The sequence below is a fragment of the Fusarium fujikuroi genome, chromosome FFUJ_chr03 (genome assembly GCF_900079805.1).
Source record: "Fusarium fujikuroi IMI 58289 draft genome, chromosome FFUJ_chr03".
Classification (NCBI taxonomy): Eukaryota; Fungi; Ascomycota; class Sordariomycetes; order Hypocreales; family Nectriaceae; genus Fusarium; species Fusarium fujikuroi.
This window is the reverse complement of record NC_036624.1, coordinates 4,120,224-4,139,224: the sequence shown is the minus strand read 5'-3', so window position 1 is coordinate 4,139,224 and position 19,001 is coordinate 4,120,224. Positions and strand designations below refer to the sequence as shown.

Below are 19,001 nucleotides of genomic sequence, written 5' to 3'. Positions count from 1 at the left end.
CGTAATTATCATCGAGGGTTCATATCACCTGCCAGATTCATATGCATGATGGCTTCAGCTGTCCAGTCCTCCTCGCTTTTCTCTCCCTTGTTCTGCTGCTGCCAAAAGCTCACCTCTTCACGTCCGTCCACGCCTGGTAGCCGGATCTGGGGCGGCGCTTGACCGTTCCCTGAGATGGGCTCAGGAGGTGGTGCGTGACCAGGAACGGGACGTCTGTGAACAGGGCCCTGCCCTTGCTCGGCACCACTATACCGTGAAAAGTCAGGGATGTCGAATCCTTGGTCAGGCTGGTGAGAAAGATTCAGCTGTGTCGGTGGTCCAGAGCCTGCAGATTGAGGTGGGTGCTCAAACTGTGCGTGCTGGAACCCTGTCGGTGTCTCTTGATCTGGAAGCTCAGAGACCATTGTCTGTGTTGGCTCATAGTCATGACGAGGAGTTGCCTGATCATATTCCTCCTGCTCCAAGATCTGAGGAGCTGGCTCGACATTTCTCAAGCTGGAAGATCCTGGTGCTGCACCGCCTCCGCTTCGTACGCTGACCATGGAAGCCCTAGCCTGGTCCATAACGTCACCTGCAGTAGATTCAGCATCCATATCGCGGATGGAGAACTGTGCTAGGGTTCTAAGCTTTCGGCTGACCCAACCACCGAGAATCTTGCCACGCTGCTTCTCTCCTAGTCGAGATCTTGGGAAGTCTCCCTTGTTTACAAATGCGACAATATCAACAATGATCTGATGCTCGTTCAGGATCGCATTAACGATGACAGGGACGATTGATGCCAAGTACGGCTTGCGGTTGACTTCAACGAGAACGACTATCAGACCACCAGCTTGGAACACAGCACTGTGTTCTTGTAAGCAGATTTCTTCATTCTTGAGAGCTTTGTAACTTACCAGCCATTCTGTACAATATTTCTGTGGCATCGCTCGACAGAGTTTTCGATATCCATAGGGAAATGGCTCAGACCGTTGATCTCGAAAGTTTCACCAATATTTCCAAGAACAAACAGAACCTGCATATCCACCAGAGCGCCGTTGGGGCCAATGGGTCGGCTAACATTGTGAAGGAATCCCAAGTCACCTGTTCTGATGTACTGAATGTTTGGGTCTCCATCAACAGCGCGGCCATCAAAACGCTCAGCATCGAAAGCATCCTTGGAACCGTAGAAGGACTTGACACAAGCTTCAGAGTCAACCCAGATCTCACCATACTCGCCATCGAGACAGTGGACTCTGCTCTCAGGGTTGATGATGGCGATTTGTGTCGACACAGGAACCATACCACTGTCCTGTACCAGCAAGGCAAGAGGATCTGATTCAGGGTCTACGGGAATAACCAAGCCACGGCGAAGGGCTTGTGTATCAAGCCACAGTTCGATAGGCTCAATGCACATGTAAGATCGCGAGGCAACCATGGGGTTCAGGACGTGCGAATACACTGTGTTGATAGCGGTTCTGTCCAGACCAGCTCCAGCGAAGTGAAGCCTGACCTTTTGGAAGACATCAACTCTTGGTCGGCTCTCCGCAGTGATCATCATGTTCTTGAGTTCGTGCAGCGTAAAACCCTTGGCTTGCATGGCAGCCATGGCATGGTCAAGCATCTGCGGCGTCGCATAAGTATCCTTAATCTTATATCTGGACAATGTGACAAAGAGAGACATGGGATTAGCTGCGAATTCCACTGGTGATAGGAGGTAGGTGGGCGTTCCGATGTAAATGCCCATCAAAGCTGTATGGATGAAACCGAGACCAGTCGAGCTTCGTACACATCCGAGCACAGGTCTTGAACTAGTCATTTGGCAGGTTTCCTTCTGGACCTTGCACATGCCCATGATTGTGTCATGGCCAAGCTGAACAGAAATACGTCGTTGGTCGGGGGTCCAGTATGTCCAAACAATAACAGGATAGCCCGGTCGAATCCAGGCTGGGTCAATGGTGAATCTCAAATCCCTTAGTCCACTGCTCTGCTTCGGTGGCTTGGTCGTGTTGTAGACCGCAGGACTGGTAATCTTCAGAACCTGCGCTGATTGCTTGATATGACTGGCCACAGGCTTGACCTTGATAAGATGGTCCACCTCGGAATTGACCAACACAGCCTTGACGTTGTAATCCGCCACGATATGGAGGAAAGCAGGAACATCCTCATTCAGTCGGTTCTGGTCGAGGGGCGCAATGGGGATTATGATGGCTCCCAAGCAGATACACGCATGGATGGCAAAAACAAACTCCTCTGAATGCGTATACATAAGGATGATGTGGTCACCAGGTCTCACCTTGACCTTGTTCTTCAGATACATAGCAACGGAGGCAACTTTGGTGTCGAACTTCTTCCATGTAACACCCTTACCTTCTCGACCTCTGCCGTCAATTGTGCAGTAGGCCAATTCTTCTGGCTGGCGGGCGACACGCCATTGAACAAGGTCGGAGATGCAGGAGAAGTTGTTCAATGGAGTAGATGTCCGGTCGTCAATAACCACTTCTCTTCTATCGACACCCGAGTATTGCTTGTCTGCTGGCAACAGAAACTCGGCACGCGAGTCTGAGGCCAACGGTGACCAAATACCACCCATGGGGTCCACACCAATAGGAAGGTTAAGAACTGCATGTTCCACGCCAAACTTGACGTGCACGCAGGGAAGGTTGCCGAGATCAAATTCTCGGCGACAGAGCATGTTTCCAATTTCGCGTCGCCCATTCTTGACAACACGTGGCAACGTATTCGGTGCTGTGATCATAACGCAGTACAGTCTAAGATGATGCTCTGCAATAAGAACCTCCATACAACGCTCGGCCAACGACTCCAGGAGGGCAGTATCCGGTTGTCGTGGAGGCCCTCCAGAGGTCAACGGTGCCGTTGAGGCGGCTGCCGATTCCAACACCACAACTGGCAGGTGTTCATCGTTGACAAAGACGTCAAATGCTGAACAGTCATAGATCTTTGGAACATTCTTGACTATGCTCACCACGATATGTTGAACAAAGAAATAGCGGTACTCGGCCAGTTCGTGCCCATGCTCAACCCACTCAACCTTCTGTCGAATGCGGTCTTCGTAGAGGCCTAGAACAAAGATTTTACCCTCAATAACGGTACCCAACAGACCCGTTCGAAGGAACTCGGGCTCCACAGGCTGGGGCGTCGGGTCACCTGGGTCGAACTTGTAAGGGCGGGCGTGGAAAATGAGCTCAGTGTTCTTTGGCTGTGCCCAGAAACCACCAGATAGAGAGGGAGAGTCTACCCAGATCTCACCCACAGAGTGGGGTGAAGCCAGTAGACCTGTTTCAGGATCTACCACACAGAGTGTGGCATCTGGTATTGGATATCCAAAGGCACCAACTCGAACCAATCTTGGATCTTCCGTCACCCTCTTCCGGGCCTCGTTTCCAATGGCCACAACCACGACTTCATTCGTTTTTAGAGCCTCGCGGTCCAAAAGAACCTCTCCAAGCTCGTTCTTTGCTCTTTCTTCCGTTGTGGTGGTGCCTCCGCCACTCAGAAGGCTGCCAAAGCCATTGGAAATTGTAGGCTTCTCGGTTTCTTCCTTCTCTTCGCCATCTGAATCTGTTTCGTCTTCTAAATCGAGCTTCAAGGGACAGCCCATGCGTTCTTCCCCTCCCAACCAATCACGCACACTAATAACCATACCTCCATGCTCAGGCAGACAGAGCATAGGAGCAACAACCTCGCGAGCACGAGGGTTTCTTAAAGGTCGGAGCCATCGATCAGCTAGAACTTCGTGAAACTGGCTGTCTACTGTCAGAGTATCGATCAAACAGAGTTTGATCATCTGGAAGTTTGGTTCCATCCCCTTCTTGAAATTTCGGGTTATCAATGGCTCTTGCTGGTAATTATAAGCGGCTCGTTTGAGACCAGGGTAATCTGCGATCATGATGGTCGATTTGTACTTTGTAAGGAGATGGGCGTAGAGTCCAGGAACATCAACAGCTTTGTTGTCGAACCAAACAGTAGTGTGGCCACCATACACCGTCAGCAGCACGCTCAGGATCATGCCAATGCCCTGACGAGGGTCAAGGTACGAGACCAGGATCTCGCTACTTGCGCCACCACCAATCAGTCGGCCGTTCTTATCCCGCAGAGACGGATTGAAGGTATCCCCTGGACCGTTGCCTGGAATTGTAGAGATAATGGCGCTAAGACAAGCCATTTGATGCATTATGGTTCGGTGGCTGAGAACAACGCCTCTCAAATCTCCGGTTGGTGCTCTCGAAAACTCGATATAAGCCAGATCAGGAACGACCAAGGGCGGGACGTCATCTTTCTTCTTAGGGTGATAACTGCCGAACTCGTTCGTCTTCCACCATTCGACACCCTTTGGCCATGTCAACTTCTGAGTTGTGATATCTCGCTGGAAGGCTTTGAGGTTGTTGTCGGTGGTAAGGGCCAGATGGGCTTGTGTTGTGGTAAGAATGTGATTCAAGCGTTGGTAGTCCTGCAAGTCGTTGATGGGTACAGCAACAACTCCGGCGATGAAGCATCCCAGTAAGGCAATTGCAAAGTCAATGACTTCAGAATCGCGATATATAAGCGCAACTCGATCGCCACGGTATAGAGAGCTCTTGTCTCTGATAACTTGTGCCACCTTCTCGGCTCTGGACGCCAGTTTGTCCCACGTAATTGATGCAATCTCCTTGCCCTTGCTGTCCAACACCCAATATGCTGGTTTCTTGGCGATCGTTCGGCCTCTATGTCGAAGAACAGCTGCGATGTTATCGAACTTTGACATTGGCGTTGAATCGTCATGGGGATCTTGAATGGCGAAGGGAACCTCGCGGGGATCTAGTGGTAGTTGGTATTCGAGGGCCTCGGGAGGCGGGAGATCGTTGGTTGTGAGCATTGGCGGCGCCATGGCGGCAGTAGGAGAAAAGGCATCGCTGGAAGAGTATCGCTGCTGAGGTCCTCCGTACTCGATAGTTTGGCCCTGATCATAATGCTGCTGTCCCGCAAAGTCCGAGAAATATCCTTGCGAATCGAGTAGCGTGGTGGTTCGTCCGTCAGGCTGCTGCTGCGGCGGTTGTTGATACTGTTGCTGCTGCTGATACTGCTGATCAGGGTATGCGCCTTGCTGCTCTGGTCTGAAAGCATAGTCCCCCGATCTCATGGTACCTGTTCGGGTTTCAGGCTCAACGACGTGCGAGGGGGAGAAGAAGAGGGAGTCTCGGTGGGCAGCCGTTGATCCCGCAGCCATGGGGCCTCCCGGTCGCAAAAGCGAGGCCGGTGCCTGCTCCGGCGGAGGTCTCGGTGATTCTGAGGACGGGGCATAGCCAGAATGTGGACGGTATATAGGTGAGTCTGGTGTATCGGGGATCGGGCCGCTGCTGGCACCGAGAGAGGCATATGCAGCGGCGCGGTGACCATCGCCTGAAGGATGGGCCGAGTCATCAGGAGAGTGTATGCGTAGACCAGACTGAGGTTCGGCGAGAGCAGCAACTTGAGGTGGAGGGGAACCGAGGAATTGAGAGAAGAGCTGAGTTCGTCGCTTCTGGTAGCTTTGGGCGCGTTAGTTTGAACGGTAAAGGTTAATGCCTGAGTCGCAGAGTTACTTGCCCCTTCTGTGTAATATCGCCTTCCTGCAGAGAACTCAAGGTTAGCCATGATATATCGAGAGGATGGTTTTTGATCGCATGCGACATCAACAAATGACCTTGAAACCAGCTCCAATGGCGTGCCGAGGCGCCCAAGCCAATAATTGGGACAAAGGTAGGAATTTGGTGAACAATCAAGTGACAATTTACATACCTCAAGCTCGCGATCCAACTCTTCAAGGCGCTCTTGAAGCTCTGGATTGACTTCAGCCATAATGGCGGTGTCGGGCGATGTGGCCGCAGTGAGGATGAAGTTTGGTGGGTTTATTTGAGGTTAGCCACGGACCTGAGTCTCACAGGTCCAGTGCCAGTCCGTCCAGTTGAAGGGACCCGACGGGATAGCAGAGTCTCGTGACGTAGTCTCAACTCAAGCCTTGGAGGGCGGGCAAGAGATTACTCTTATTGGTTCTGTGACAGGGCCCGTTGGATCAAAGGGCGGGGTGCCCCTGGACTGTTTTGGCTGTATCACCATTCTAACCAGTTTTTTTAGCTGAGAATACGGTCCCTTGCGGGTTTATCCTCCCGCTGCCCCTCCTCTCTTGCAGCTCCAAGCATATGTTGGCCGCTAAATTTAGTGGCTGGTCACTGTTTTAGCGTGGCATTGGTCGCAGCAAGCAAGTTAAATATCCTTGAACTGAAGCTCTTCTTCTCAACAGGGTCGCAATCGTGGTATTCGGCAGGGTCGGTGCTTTAGCCAGTGTCGTATAACTGAATCTAACATCCTTTGGGAAATGCGCGCCGTTGGATATGTCATTCTCTTGGCCACACCTAGTAGCTGTTGCTTTTTGTATGGAGTATTCTATTTTAAGAAACTTGAGTTGGCTATCGATACTGTGTAGACCGCATCGCATCAAACACCACAAAGCAAAGCCCAAAAATGGTGGAATTACCCCAGAGAGACCACCGCGATAACAACAGTTATGCAAATGCCATATGTCCCTTCTCATTTTACGATACTCAGATCCTGCAGAGCTCAGATGTAGGGTAACCTACCTACCTAGGTATTCGAAGATCGGATATCGGTGGTCCGAATCTCCGGGTCCACTTTACACCTCTTCCCTCACGATCTCAAAATTTCCTCTCATTTTACCACTCTCACCATTCACCATGCCTTGCACTTCAACAACAATCACTCGATCGCTGCGAGTCTCATGCCTCTTGGGGCATTCTGAGATAATTGTTAGACGCCATGAAGTCATGTGTTGTCTGAGTCAGCTTGACTGATATGAACCTCGACATTTGCCAAATCGCAATGCATTGAATCACCAGCATGCTCACCATAATAGTATTTTCATTCGCATCGAATTTGCTTAATGACCTAATCATGTGGTATGTCTATTGTTTATTTCTTTCATCGAGTTTCTATTTCTGTATGATGAGACACACATAACACAGACCTGTTCTGAACACTTGTGTAGAAAAACATGTTTTTAATCTGATAAAACCCCTTCTCACTCTCTTTGGCGCTTGTTCTATTTCAGAGTCTCAGTACTAACAAGGCCTCAGGATCTAAAAGTGATAGAACATAGAAACTAAAATGGAGTCTGGCTTCGGAGCTTCGACTCTATTGGTTTGTTCTTTTTTTGTTCGGGGCTCCAAGTCGGGTCTCTTTCAGACAAAGACGGTTGAATGGTTGAACACACCCTCTCCTCCAGTGAGTAGACGTCCTTGTTCAACTAACAACCGCCCATCTTTTACAATTTACTCATGTTCGGTGTCTCGTTCTTTCGTATGGAACAAAGCCTTGAACGAAGACAATGTGCTATTCCAGCTCTTACTGTATCTAAACTATCTTGTAGTAATATAAAGGATGCCACAGACTTGTTTTGTTAGTTCACTCTTCGTTCTCACCCAAGCAATTATCTGCCCCTGAACGCTCTTCCGCACATCTTGAACAACTCCTCAGTTCTGGCAACAGCGCATATCGATACCACCTCGCCAGTTCCAACAAGCTCTGAATAGTAGTCACCATAAAACCTAGCAGAAACCCGGCAAGTCTCAGGACACTTCCAGATGGACAATCTGTACAGTTCTGCCCCCGAGTACATGGGCAACACCATATCAGATATCAGCCAACAAGTTTTGAATGGTATGGGTGATGATTACAATTTTGACCAATATTTCAACGACCCGTTGTCATCCGAAGATTACATCAAACATTTCGACCTTGGAGCATCCCAGGACATGGCTTCGAGTAAAGTCACGGAAGACGCTCAGCTTGCGGTTGATCCTAAACTTGTATCGACCGTTGACACTCCTGCCCCATTCGACCTAAACTCCCTGTCGGATATGCCCAACGACATGGGAACTCCAAAGCCTCATCAGCTACAGGACCCAGTTCCCGTGCCAAAGACATCTTTGGCGCAGCAGACCCGACCAGTTCATCAACCTTTGGCACTACCTATGCCTGCAGTGGGAAATGCGACTTTGAGTAGAGGTTCTCAAAGCGCGGATCTCCCAGCACATGATCAATTTCCACTCTTCAACACTCGTGGACAAACAAACTCGTACGTATCATGCCTTTGTATGACTTGTAAGAAGCACCAGCTAATCCGAACTAGGTACATTCCGCCCAGTTATATCGACTACAATTCCTATCAACCTAGTTATCATTACCCGGACAATGGTATCCAAGGGATCTACGGCCCTCAGGCTATGGGACCGTATTCTCTTCAACCTCCAGCCGCAATCAAAGCTCAGTCTATGCACAACATAATCCAAGTCAGCAAATGCGCGAATTGTCGTCAGGACCCTCACCCTGGCCCATGCTTTTCACAGGCAGCTCCCCAGACTCGTCGGCCACCTCAACAAAGAACTCAGCAAGCACCATCCAAACAACCAGATAAACGGCCAATTTGGTTGCAGACACCTCCTAAGCGCAAGCGAAATGTTGCGTTTGGCGACGATGACGACTCCGACCTCGAAGTTCCCTTGAAGAAGCCTGGTCGAAAGGGACGAACCCTCAAGACTAAACGTGGAAGGGATAAGGATTTTGAGATTGGAATCAAGATGTATGGGATGTTCCACTTCCCGGAATTGGACTGGGTCTCTCGCAGAAGATTTAAATTCCTGTACTTACCTACAGGACAGTTGGAGAAAAAGATCCTATTCTCGGCCGAGGACTTGAAAGACTATATCTACAACTGTCCTCGAAATCCAAGGCTCTGGATCCAACAAAATCCAGCGCAGTGCACAGAACGAACTATCGATGCCGACACTATCTGTCGATACTCGAACTGTCCTGATACCAACAACACGATTCGACCTGGCTGGTGCCGCGTGGCGTTCGACGAGTTTTATCAGCATACCTCTTGTGGTCAGAAGGATCCTTTCAAGATGGCTGGTGTTATGCACCTTTGGTGCTTCGAGCAGTGTATCGACCCCATAGAGGTGATGGCGAATGGGAAGATGGTGCCAGATGATCGCGACGACGAGCACCTCATTAAGGAAAAGTCGAACAAAATGGCCATCACTCGGGATTCTGACACAACGATCGTTGAACATACTATCAGGCCTTGGTTCAAAAAGCGTGCAGGTCAAGCACTACAAGCTCCTTATCCGAACTACGAGGAGTGTCTCTCCTATGCGCTTGTTAAGCACCATCTGGATCATCAAGTCAGTGCTCGTCATAGGAGCCGCGGTGGTCGCAATAAAGATAGACCAGAAAGCGAGTTGAAGACCATTGACGTTCACATGGGCCGCCTCGACTTCTGGGCCGCTCGCGACACTGCTTCCAGGAAGAAGAGGTCGTCGAAACACTCTCGTGCTAGCCCTCCTGAGCCTGAGCAGTTGTTTATTCCGGCGACCTCCAATGGACTTCTTCCTACACATATGTCTGCTGGACTGACACCCCATGGCTCGACAAAGAACTTCAGCGATGTGCTGTCGAGTATTTCCGTTGCCAATGACTATGAGTTTGATTATAAAGGACTCATGTCCGAGGCGAAGAAGGAGGAGGAGCCAGCCAAGTTCGAGGATAGCTCAAAGTGGCCTCAGCCTACTGGAGGGACCCAAAGAGTATCAATCAACAATCTTCTATCCCCCAGTGTGCTCCTAGATCAGGAGGACGGGGTGCAACCGAGTTCCAAGGCAGAGACTGGTCGCCAAAATCAAACCGTCTCGCCACTGCGACGAAGCCCCCGCTTCTCGGCTGGGAACATTCGTGAGTCTATTCAGACCGAGAACAAGGCTACCACTTCCCCAACAAGGGCACAAACCTCTGGCTTGCTGTTGCCTATGCCCACTAGGAAAGAATCCCTGGCTCTGCCCTCTACGCCAAAGAACCAGAGAACTGCATCGTGGGGCGACGACAGTCTTTTCGGCTCGCCTCCCGCCCGACCAGCAAAGGACAAGCCCTCTCGAGAGGGGTCTAGTCGCGCTGGCGAGGAGGCTCAGGGCTCACCTTTGAGGAGAAGCAGCCGAGTGAGCCCTAAGAAGAAGCTTTGAGAAGCAGCAGGTGGCGATGATCAAGGACTATCGAAAGTTGCTAGAGTTATGGAGTGGATGTAACAGTACGATATCCCTGCTGGTCAGAGGACTACACAGAATATGGGGTTTTTATTGGGTATAGAGGATATAAGTCAAAATCTATGGAGTCATGGGATATATCGTGTTTTTTCAATACCCCATTTTACATGGTTCAGGATAGCAGCATAGCATAGCAATCAGCACATTAGACTTGGCTTAGTATTCAGTCCGGAGTTTGGAGTTCATGATCACCTTACTGTTTTAGTATTAGAGAATCAAATTGTATACATGAATGAATGAACGAGCTATGAGATGCAGTGAAGTCAAGTGATCATGGAGATATTGAGAGAACTAGTCTTGGTCGAAAGATCAGTTGTTGAGAGAGAGAACTATAATCACCGTTACCAAAGGCTCTATAGAAAGGGCTACCCTTTGTATTAAAGCCTCATGTCTTTGTGAATGGTTCGAGTATCGGGTCAAGTCTCTTTGTTTCTTCAACAATAACGACACCATAATCGTGGGATCTCTCTTTCAAGCCACAAGCTATAGGCGACAGAACGCACGGCTCAGCTCAAGGTCCAGCCGCGATCTTCAAAGAAATCCAAGCCAAGCCAAGTCAAGTCAAGGACAATCAAATCGTCTATCTGATCAGGCAAAAAGGGTCCAAGCTTCAACAAAGAACCTCGAGCTCCCCCAAGCTCAGCTCGCCCGTTTTAGCAGTGACGTTGTCCCCATCTGGTGGGGGAAGAAGGGAACGACCCGTTGAGAGGGCTGGAGGGGTCGGGGGGGACGGGAACGCCGATGCAGGCTTACAAGCTAAACAAGGTTGAGGGCTGCTAGGACAGATCTGCGGCCTTGTAGCTGAGCCGGCATCTGAGCTGTGAGTTGTTCAATATTCCTCTTTTTGGGGGGGGAGGGAGAACTGGACTTGAGAGGGTGGCATGCCAAGAGGGGAGAGTTGCGTTTCGGCGAGTGCGAGAACAATAAGTCGTGTGCTATATTTGAAGCTCATGTCTCTTGTCTTTGGGACATATTCTTCACCTTCTTTGTTCAGTTTGTTCAGTGCCACAAGTGGCAGAATCATAAATATCGCTCTGCATCGCCCATACCCTGCCAGGCGGGATCAGAGCAAGGATCAACGTGGTCAAGTTCAGTCTATCGACAGGCGATATTCGGCGAGAGCGAAGCTATATCAGCACATCCCACTCCAGTACTTACATATCTAGGTAGTCTACCGAACTGTATCAGCCTTGGTAGCACACAGTATTGAGAGAACACCTAACGTTCTACTGCACAACGATAAATCCAATCACGTGTGCCATATCTTTTTCCCTTTTACTATTTTTCGGGTTTCTCCAAAAGCTCGTCTGAGCTGTCGGTATTTGCATCACAAATCCCATACATACATACCAGAGCAGGCAGAGAAGGGTTGCATCCCTTATCTATCGGAGAATATCAGAGAGCTATCAGTGGTTAATTCTCGAATCAACTACTGCAAGTTAAACAGCTTCAGGTTCGTGGATCAACTACCTGACCTACCTAGATCCATTCATCTCTCATTCCGGAATTTGTAGTGACCTAACTTATTCTGCTAGCGACTATAACCTCCAAAGCCAGTGACGGAGACGGCGCGCAACAGGAACAGGTCCACCGTTTTTGAACCTTTCGGGCGGTACCTTACAGGGCTTTTAGTGGGGCGACCACCTAAACCATACCATCTCCAAGCATCTCCATCTCCATCTCATCCCGTCTCCCAGGGCCCTCCACCTCCACATCCACATCCACATCCCAGGGCAGGCATCAAATCGGCCGAGTTGAGTCAACCGTCGTCGCTCAATTCTTTCTCTCGCTTCTATTCTTTCCTCTTCTCTACTTTCTTTGTCCTCTCCCGAAGCCAAATCATGGGAGCCGAAGTCAAGCCTGCTTTGCAGGTGATTGTATTGGTACGTATCATCAACGGTTAACAGCCTATCCACATCACTCGTTTGTTTACATGTGCACCGTTACATCTCCAAAAACCAGCCAACGCCCATTGAGGTCACCCGTGATATAAGAACGGTTTTGGTGCATGCCGGCCAGAAACACAACACAACACGTTCGGATTATGTCGTGATTCGTGGTGGCGTTTGTCTTGCCGCATCCTCATACTCTATTTCACAATTCGGCTTCTCAGTCACTCACTCATATGAACAATTCAGTTGAACTCTAACTAACCTTCTATCACAGGGCTCAGGAGGTGGTCCTCAAGAATCAAACACCACTGCTTTTCTAGTCCGTTCTGTTGCCCAAAAATGGCATCGTGGCTCTATCGTCGCCGTTGATGCTGGCGTCCATCTCTCTGCCATCACACGTATCATGGAAGAATCGATACCTTCTCCGCCACCCCCTCCTCCCTTCACACTCACCACTGGCCCCTTTGCAGGTCTTGAGTTACCTTACTCGTCACCTTCTGCCAATGCATCTCACATCACTCGCTCTCTCGTCGACACATATCTCATCACCCATCCTCATCTTGATCACATCTCGGGCTTTGTAGTCAATACTGCTGGCTTCCCAGGCACAAGGCCGAAGAAACTGGCTGCTCTACCAAGCACAATCCAAGCTTTCAAGAATCACATTTTCAATAATGTGATATGGCCAAACCTGAGTGATGAGAACAACGGAGCTGGCCTGGTGACTTACATGCGATTGGTTGAAGGTGGTAGTCCGACACTCGGCGACGGTGAAAGTAGGGGTTACATCGAAGTTGCAGACGGACTCCTTATCAAGGTTTGGAGCGTAAGCCATGGGCATTGCCTCGAGAAGCATAGCCACAGGGGGTCGACATCAAGTGCATCTACTCGCTTCAGCAGCCATGATGCGTCTATGCCACAGGGCCCCATCGCGCGCTCAGCATCTTACTACCCGGGATCTATCTCCCTACATCGAGGGTCACTCATGATCCCTCAAAACAGCTTCAGCCCTGTAACGACTACATCGGAACAGGAGCAAATTTGCGTCTACAATTCAAGCGCCTACTTCATCCAGGACCCTACCACCCACCGCGAAGTCCTGATTTTCGGAGACGTTGAGCCCGATAGTATATCGCTAAGCCCGCGGAATCTGCATATTTGGCAACAAGCTGCCCCAAAGATCGCCTCTGGTAACCTCAAGGCAATCTTCATTGAGTGCAGCTACGACGAGTCGCAGGCCGAGGATCGTCTGTACGGGCACCTGAAACCCCGTTATGTCATTGAGGAGCTGCGTGCACTGGCTCATGAGGTCGAAGTCGAACGCAAGTCGCATTATTCCGAGCCTAAGAAGCGCAAGCGCATGGGCAGCACGACTGACGAGACTCCACGACGAAATCCCTCTATTGCGAATCTCACCTCTGAAGACCCCGTGTCCCCCAGGACCATCAAGGCTTCGACACCGGACTACGTTCACCCTGGTATCGAAACACCTCCTACACCGCACCTCGCTTCGCCGACGGCTGAGTTGACCCTCAACCCATCTGATTCCTTCACATCTGTGCCCAAGATAAAACGGCCCCTCGAAGGTCTCAAGGTTGTCATCATCCATGTCAAGGATCGCCTGGATGATGGACCTAATGTTGGAAACACTATTCTGAAACAACTGCACAATTTTGAGAGCGAAACTGAGTCACCCCTGGGATGCGAATTTATCATCTCTCATTCTGGTCAGAGCATCTATCTCTGAGCTCTTCATCTAAAGGCGTTTGAACTTTTTTGCTTTCCCTGGCATTTGGCCATACATGATTTCTTTTGTTCTATAGCACCTGGCTATAAGCTCTGTGGGCTTGTGCTACCGTTTGGGTTTATGTAAGTTATACATTTTGCTTCTATGAGGCGACGGTTTGGTTTATGAGTATAACTTAGGAAATGAAAGGCGGGCATGTATGACTCCTGGGGAATTGTATTGCATGATTGCCATTTTGTTATGAGGCCTTATTTGCGGGCTTGTTTATTCTATATATTTGGTGTTTGGTCATGAATGAATATATACCACGTCTGACCTAGTTCTTTTGCTTTTGTATGTTTTCAACTCCCTCTTGGCCACCGACGTCCTTGTCAAAATCTGTTCTGGGGATCTCAAAAGCCTCAGTAACCCTGGCATATGTGATTCCTCCTAATCGGCTGACTGGCTTCAATACACCAGGATCAACCATATTCTTATCCTCGTTCAGCGCATCCTCTCGAACCCAGAAGCGAGTTCCCTCGAAAACGGCCATGCAGCCGGACTTGTTTCCAGGTCGTGCCTTGCTGTCGAACTCCTTGAGCATGTCGAGCTTGCACTCAATGCTGACAATAGCCTCGCCCACTCGAGCACACTTGACGGTCTCACAGTCGTACTTAGGTGTCAGGCCTGAGATATCCCACTCCGAAACATCAGGAGGGGCGTTGACACTAGCTGAGTTTGCGGCTTCGATGAAGTGCTCTGAGATGATGTTGATAACACACTCGCCGGAGTCGGAGACGTTGCGAAGTGTATCCTTCGCATTGGCGAGTCCAGATGCAAAACCGACAACAAACATGGGCGGGTCGTGGCTCATCATGTTGAAGTAACTGAAAGGGGCGAGGTTCTTTTTTGTACCGTCGGGAGCTTGACTGCTCACGAAAGCGATAGGACGCGGTACAATAGCAGAGATGAGAAGCTTGTAATTGAACCCCGCAGGGCGACCCTCCTCGTGAGGATCTATGGTGACATGTTTCTTATCGCCATCATCCTTGCCCAACTTGTTTGCACCCTCACCAAAAGTCCAATCCGCATCAACAGTCTTGGTGTAGCGAAACTGAGACTTGGCATCCAGCTCCGGTCTCGAAGCCTCGACCTTCTTAAAATCCGGGTGAGGATTGCGCTTGATGATTGCGTCTCCCATGATGTATCGAGAGGTTGAAAATAGTCGCGATGAGTGAGTTGAGAGTGGTTTAAAGATGCGACGCATGGGGGACTTGACTTGGGTTAAAATAAAAGTATGGGGATATTCGGAGGGGCTCGGGGTTAGATGTTGATTCCGGGGTATCTTTTCTATGGCAGTTAATTGGTAATGTTGCTTGCTAAAATCGTTTGTAATGCGTGATAAAGCAAGTGGATTGTCTTTTTTCTCCACTGGTATTGGCTTTGAGTGAGGTCATTGATTGAGTACATTTCAAGTCACACACTGAGACTTGATTCTTGACTATGATTCGAAGGGAGACTACTAGTTTCGGAAATACGGAATAGGAGATGTATGATCTTATAAGTAGTGGTTACTGTGGTCAGAGAAGATAGGTTACTTCTTTGATCCGATGTAACAGAGCCATTATTGCTCGTGGATCTCCTCTTACAACGGGTGAAGCCAATCCTGCGACATCGTTGAAATTGCTCACAACTTGGCCAATTGCCAACCTTGGGCTATCATCAAGATCCTTGTGATCAATCATTATTGGACATCAATGCCAACGGTCTTCCCGTTTGGTGTGTATCCGATGAATGGTACTCTGAGCTGACATCAGAACTCAATATCGATGACTAGATATCAACTACATATATAGGAACAAGGTAAGGACGATGGCACACTAAATACAATAATAACATATGGACAGAATGCTATCATATCAACCATATATATATATATTTAGGGAATTATAGTCTATGCCATTAGTAGTCATATTCGCAAGATTAGGTTGTTCCAAGTATAGGGTAGCCATCTTACATAATGCAACAACTATAACCACTTCATGTGACAGCGTGAGCTAGTGGAACGCGGAAAGAGGAGTCATTCGCCGCGTCTGACTCTAAGAAAAAAAAAAGTTGATCGTTTCAAGCAGAAATATTATATTAACTATTATTTATGACTTAGGCAGATGATGCATTTTTGTATCACGCCGAAATCCCCCTCAACTCTTTAAAACTCTCTCATGCAAACATGGGGCATTCGACGCCTCGCACATTTATTCAATTCTGGTAGTCGTCCATTATCACCTACTTTTTCATCGACCTCACCTGGACTTTATTTCTGCAGACAGGCCTGGAGCGGTTCACAGCCAAAAGTAAAGTCTCGAGCTTTCAGGAAACCCCGCCTGTTCTCAGAACCTACCGTGAAACCAAAACCAAAAGCAAGCGAGGATTCTGTTGGAGCTCCAATGACGACTTCAGTTGAGATCGCTTCGGCGCCCACCGTGGACACTCCCGGAACTTGTCTCTTTGTCCACAGCGATAAACGGTCTTATCTGTTTGGACGACCCGAAGAAGGGACTCAGCGCGCTTTTCAGAGCAGAAGACTGGGAATGGGAGCAACAGAACAGGTCTTTCTGAGTGGCAGTGTCTCGTGGGAGTTGGTTGGAGGTCTCTTCGGCTATGTTCTCACAGTTGGTGGCGCACTAGAGGCGAGCAGAGAACAGACAGCTTTGATCAATGAGGAAAGGAAGAGCAAGGGCCAAAAGTTGACGAAGCAAGCTGCTTTCGAAACCATTCACATCCATGGTGGCGAGAATCTAAACCACACTCTCGCCGCATGCCGTCCCGTTATCTTACGACAACCGATTTCCGTGCGCACGCATGAGCATAGAGAAAACCCTCGGCTTGAGAAAATCGAGAGCATAGAACCCGACTGGAAAGACGACGTGCTTCGCGTGTGGAAGATTCCGATTCAACGAGATCGCTCCAGCAGCCCAAAGAAGCGTCGCAGGTCGAGCGCCATTGTTGGAGACCAAGACGAACCACAGTTCAAAGAATGGTCACCACTTTCGGACCCTGAATATGCGACCACTCTCGTCGAGAAAGTCATGTTCAATGGACGACTCAAAGGAAACGGCATGCTCATCCCCGTCAAGCTGAGCGAGGTCAAGCCCAAGGATACTACTGTCTTTACACGTCAAAATGGCGAAGCAGTGCTTTACAAGGGTCCTAGACCTGGTGACGGGTCAAAATTGGCAAACCCGGATCAAATTGTTTGGGTGTTCCCCGAGAAGGAGGCTCAAATAGATCGCAGCGGGGATATTCTCAACGTGACACATCGGCCACTGCCCCCAACTATCTACAGCCAAAGCTCTATGTGCTATATCGTCAAATGCCTTGATCGCCGCGGAAAATTCAACCCTCAGAAGGCCAAGGAGCTTGGAGTACATGTCACTGACTTCAAGCATTTGACTGCGGGCAATACTATAGTAACAAAAGATGGCGTTACTGTAACTCCTGAACAGGTCCTTGGCGAGACTCAGCCCGGTCAAGGATTCATCCTCGCTGACATCGAATCTCGCGACCTCATTGACTCATTCATGGAGCGACCTGAATGGTCTAACTCCGAATTGATGTCTCATGTGGCTATTATGTATTGGATTCTCGGCCCTGGAATGGCAGATGATGCTAGAATCCAGAAGTTTATGGACGAGCATCCCACGATGAAGCATTTCTTCTGTGCTCAAGACACATGCCCCAATATGATCTCTCTGGCTGGGCCTGGGCAGCTACAGACCAAGCTACGGAGGGTCGACCCTGAGAGATTTACTCTCCTCAAATACGATAACGATGTCAAGGGAGTCATGCCAAACGGACCACAAGTTGAGTCTGGCCGGACAGGAAACAAAATTTCGCTAATGCCCCGACTCAAATTCGGCGAGGGCGAGATCGCCCCGTTCCCTAATCTCATAGAGGCAGCTCAGTCTGTCAGCAATGAGATTCTCGAGCTAGCAAGAAAGGCTCGTGAAGAGACTTCTGATCCTGAGTTTCTACGAAAATTGGAAGAGGATGAACAAGATATTCCCAGCCGCGATGCTGAAATCATCCCCCTTGGAACTGGCTCTTCAATCCCCGGCAAATATCGTAACGTTTCGTCAACACTGATTCGGGTACCTGGTATTGGAAACTATCTTCTCGATGTTGGTGAGGGTACTTTGGGTCAAATCCGACGGCTCTTTGGAGAGGAGGAAACTGGAAATATTCTCCGAGATCTCAGGTGCATTGTCATCAGCCATCTTCACGCTGATCATCACCTCGGTACCCCCAATCTGATCAAAGCCTGGTATGAACACACCATTGAAGACACCAATGCCAAGCTAGCTGTATCTTGTATATCAAGATACAAGGCGCTCTTGGAAGAGGTCTCTCAAGTCGAGGATATTGGTTTCCACAGACTCCATTTCCCCCATTGCAGCAGCACCAAGCCTGATAAGTTCAACAGCGGTCCTTTCATGATCGAGAACGGAGACTTCGGGCTTCGCGCTATCAAGCGCATTCCAGTTCCTCACTGCTGGCTCTCCTATGGGACAGAACTCGAGCTTACATCCGGTCTCCGCATCGCATACTCAGGTGACTGCCGTCCTTCAAACGAGTTCGCTCGGGAGTGCGAAGGCGCCCACCTCCTTGTTCACGAGTGCACGTTCGACGATGACATGCTGGCTCACGCTAAGAAGAAGGGCCACTCTACGATGGGCGAGGCACTAGAGATTGCACGCAAGATGAAGGCTCGAAGAACGCTGCTCACGCATTTCTCGCAACGTTATGTCAAGGCCGATTCGTTGAGGAGAGACGAGAGGGGTCAGGCTGGTGAGACACTCATGGCTCTTGACCTCATGAGTGTTAAGCTGGGCGATTTCAAGAAGGCGGCTGCTTTCCAGCCTGCAATTGCTATGCTCATGGCGGATGCGAGTGACAAATAAGGTCCGTGGTATGAATAGACTTGTATGATAGTAAAAGCATAGAGTTGTAACGCTATATATGACCTGTTGATGATGACTCTTTATTGTTCGAAGTGACCCAGACTGTTGTGAACCCTCTGCAGAGCCTTGGCAATAGAATAGATGCGGGTTTCTCACATAGGAACATGTCTTAAATTATTCACAGCCGTCAACACAAGCTCTAGGGGTACAATAATCACTTTATGAATTAGAAGCTCACGAAAGGTAGATGGAGAACCAATTATACGTTCTATCCATATCGAGATCTTCTCTAGGG

At 49.4% G+C, this 19,001-nt stretch overlaps 5 protein-coding genes; 3 read left to right on the top strand and 2 right to left on the bottom strand.

Moving 5' to 3' along the window:
* Positions 1 to 8: 8 nt before the first annotated feature.
* FFUJ_03358 (acyl CoA ligase-like protein) lies at positions 9 to 5,814 on the bottom strand (the record flags this gene model as incomplete). XM_023575197.1 has 4 exons in its annotated part: positions 9 to 843; positions 894 to 5,497; positions 5,559 to 5,585; positions 5,755 to 5,814. 4 exons carry the CDS (start codon positions 5,812 to 5,814, stop codon positions 9 to 11), a joined length of 5,526 nt encoding a protein of 1,841 aa, XP_023428418.1.
* A 1,799-nt stretch (positions 5,815 to 7,613) lies between these two features.
* Positions 7,614 to 10,046, top strand: FFUJ_03357 (uncharacterized protein; the record flags this gene model as incomplete). XM_023575196.1 has 2 exons in its annotated part: positions 7,614 to 8,107; positions 8,162 to 10,046. The coding sequence occupies 2 exons, from the start codon at positions 7,614 to 7,616 to the stop codon at positions 10,044 to 10,046; spliced, it is 2,379 nt and encodes a 792-aa protein (XP_023428417.1).
* A 1,922-nt stretch (positions 10,047 to 11,968) lies between these two features.
* FFUJ_03356 (related to 3`,5`-cyclic-nucleotide phosphodiesterase) lies at positions 11,969 to 13,766 on the top strand (the record flags this gene model as incomplete). XM_023575194.1 has 2 exons in its annotated part: positions 11,969 to 12,010; positions 12,294 to 13,766. 2 exons carry the CDS (start codon positions 11,969 to 11,971, stop codon positions 13,764 to 13,766), a joined length of 1,515 nt encoding a protein of 504 aa, XP_023428416.1.
* A 316-nt stretch (positions 13,767 to 14,082) lies between these two features.
* FFUJ_03355 (uncharacterized protein) lies at positions 14,083 to 14,946 on the bottom strand (the record flags this gene model as incomplete). Its single annotated transcript, XM_023575193.1, has 1 exon — positions 14,083 to 14,946. The coding sequence occupies one exon, from the start codon at positions 14,944 to 14,946 to the stop codon at positions 14,083 to 14,085; it is 864 nt and encodes a 287-aa protein (XP_023428415.1).
* Positions 14,947 to 16,192: 1,246 nt separating this feature from the next.
* Positions 16,193 to 18,706, top strand: FFUJ_03354 (related to purine nucleotide binding protein; the record flags this gene model as incomplete). Its single annotated transcript, XM_023575192.1, has 1 exon — positions 16,193 to 18,706. One exon carries the CDS (start codon positions 16,193 to 16,195, stop codon positions 18,704 to 18,706), a length of 2,514 nt encoding a protein of 837 aa, XP_023428414.1.
* Positions 18,707 to 19,001: the final 295 nt, after the last annotated feature.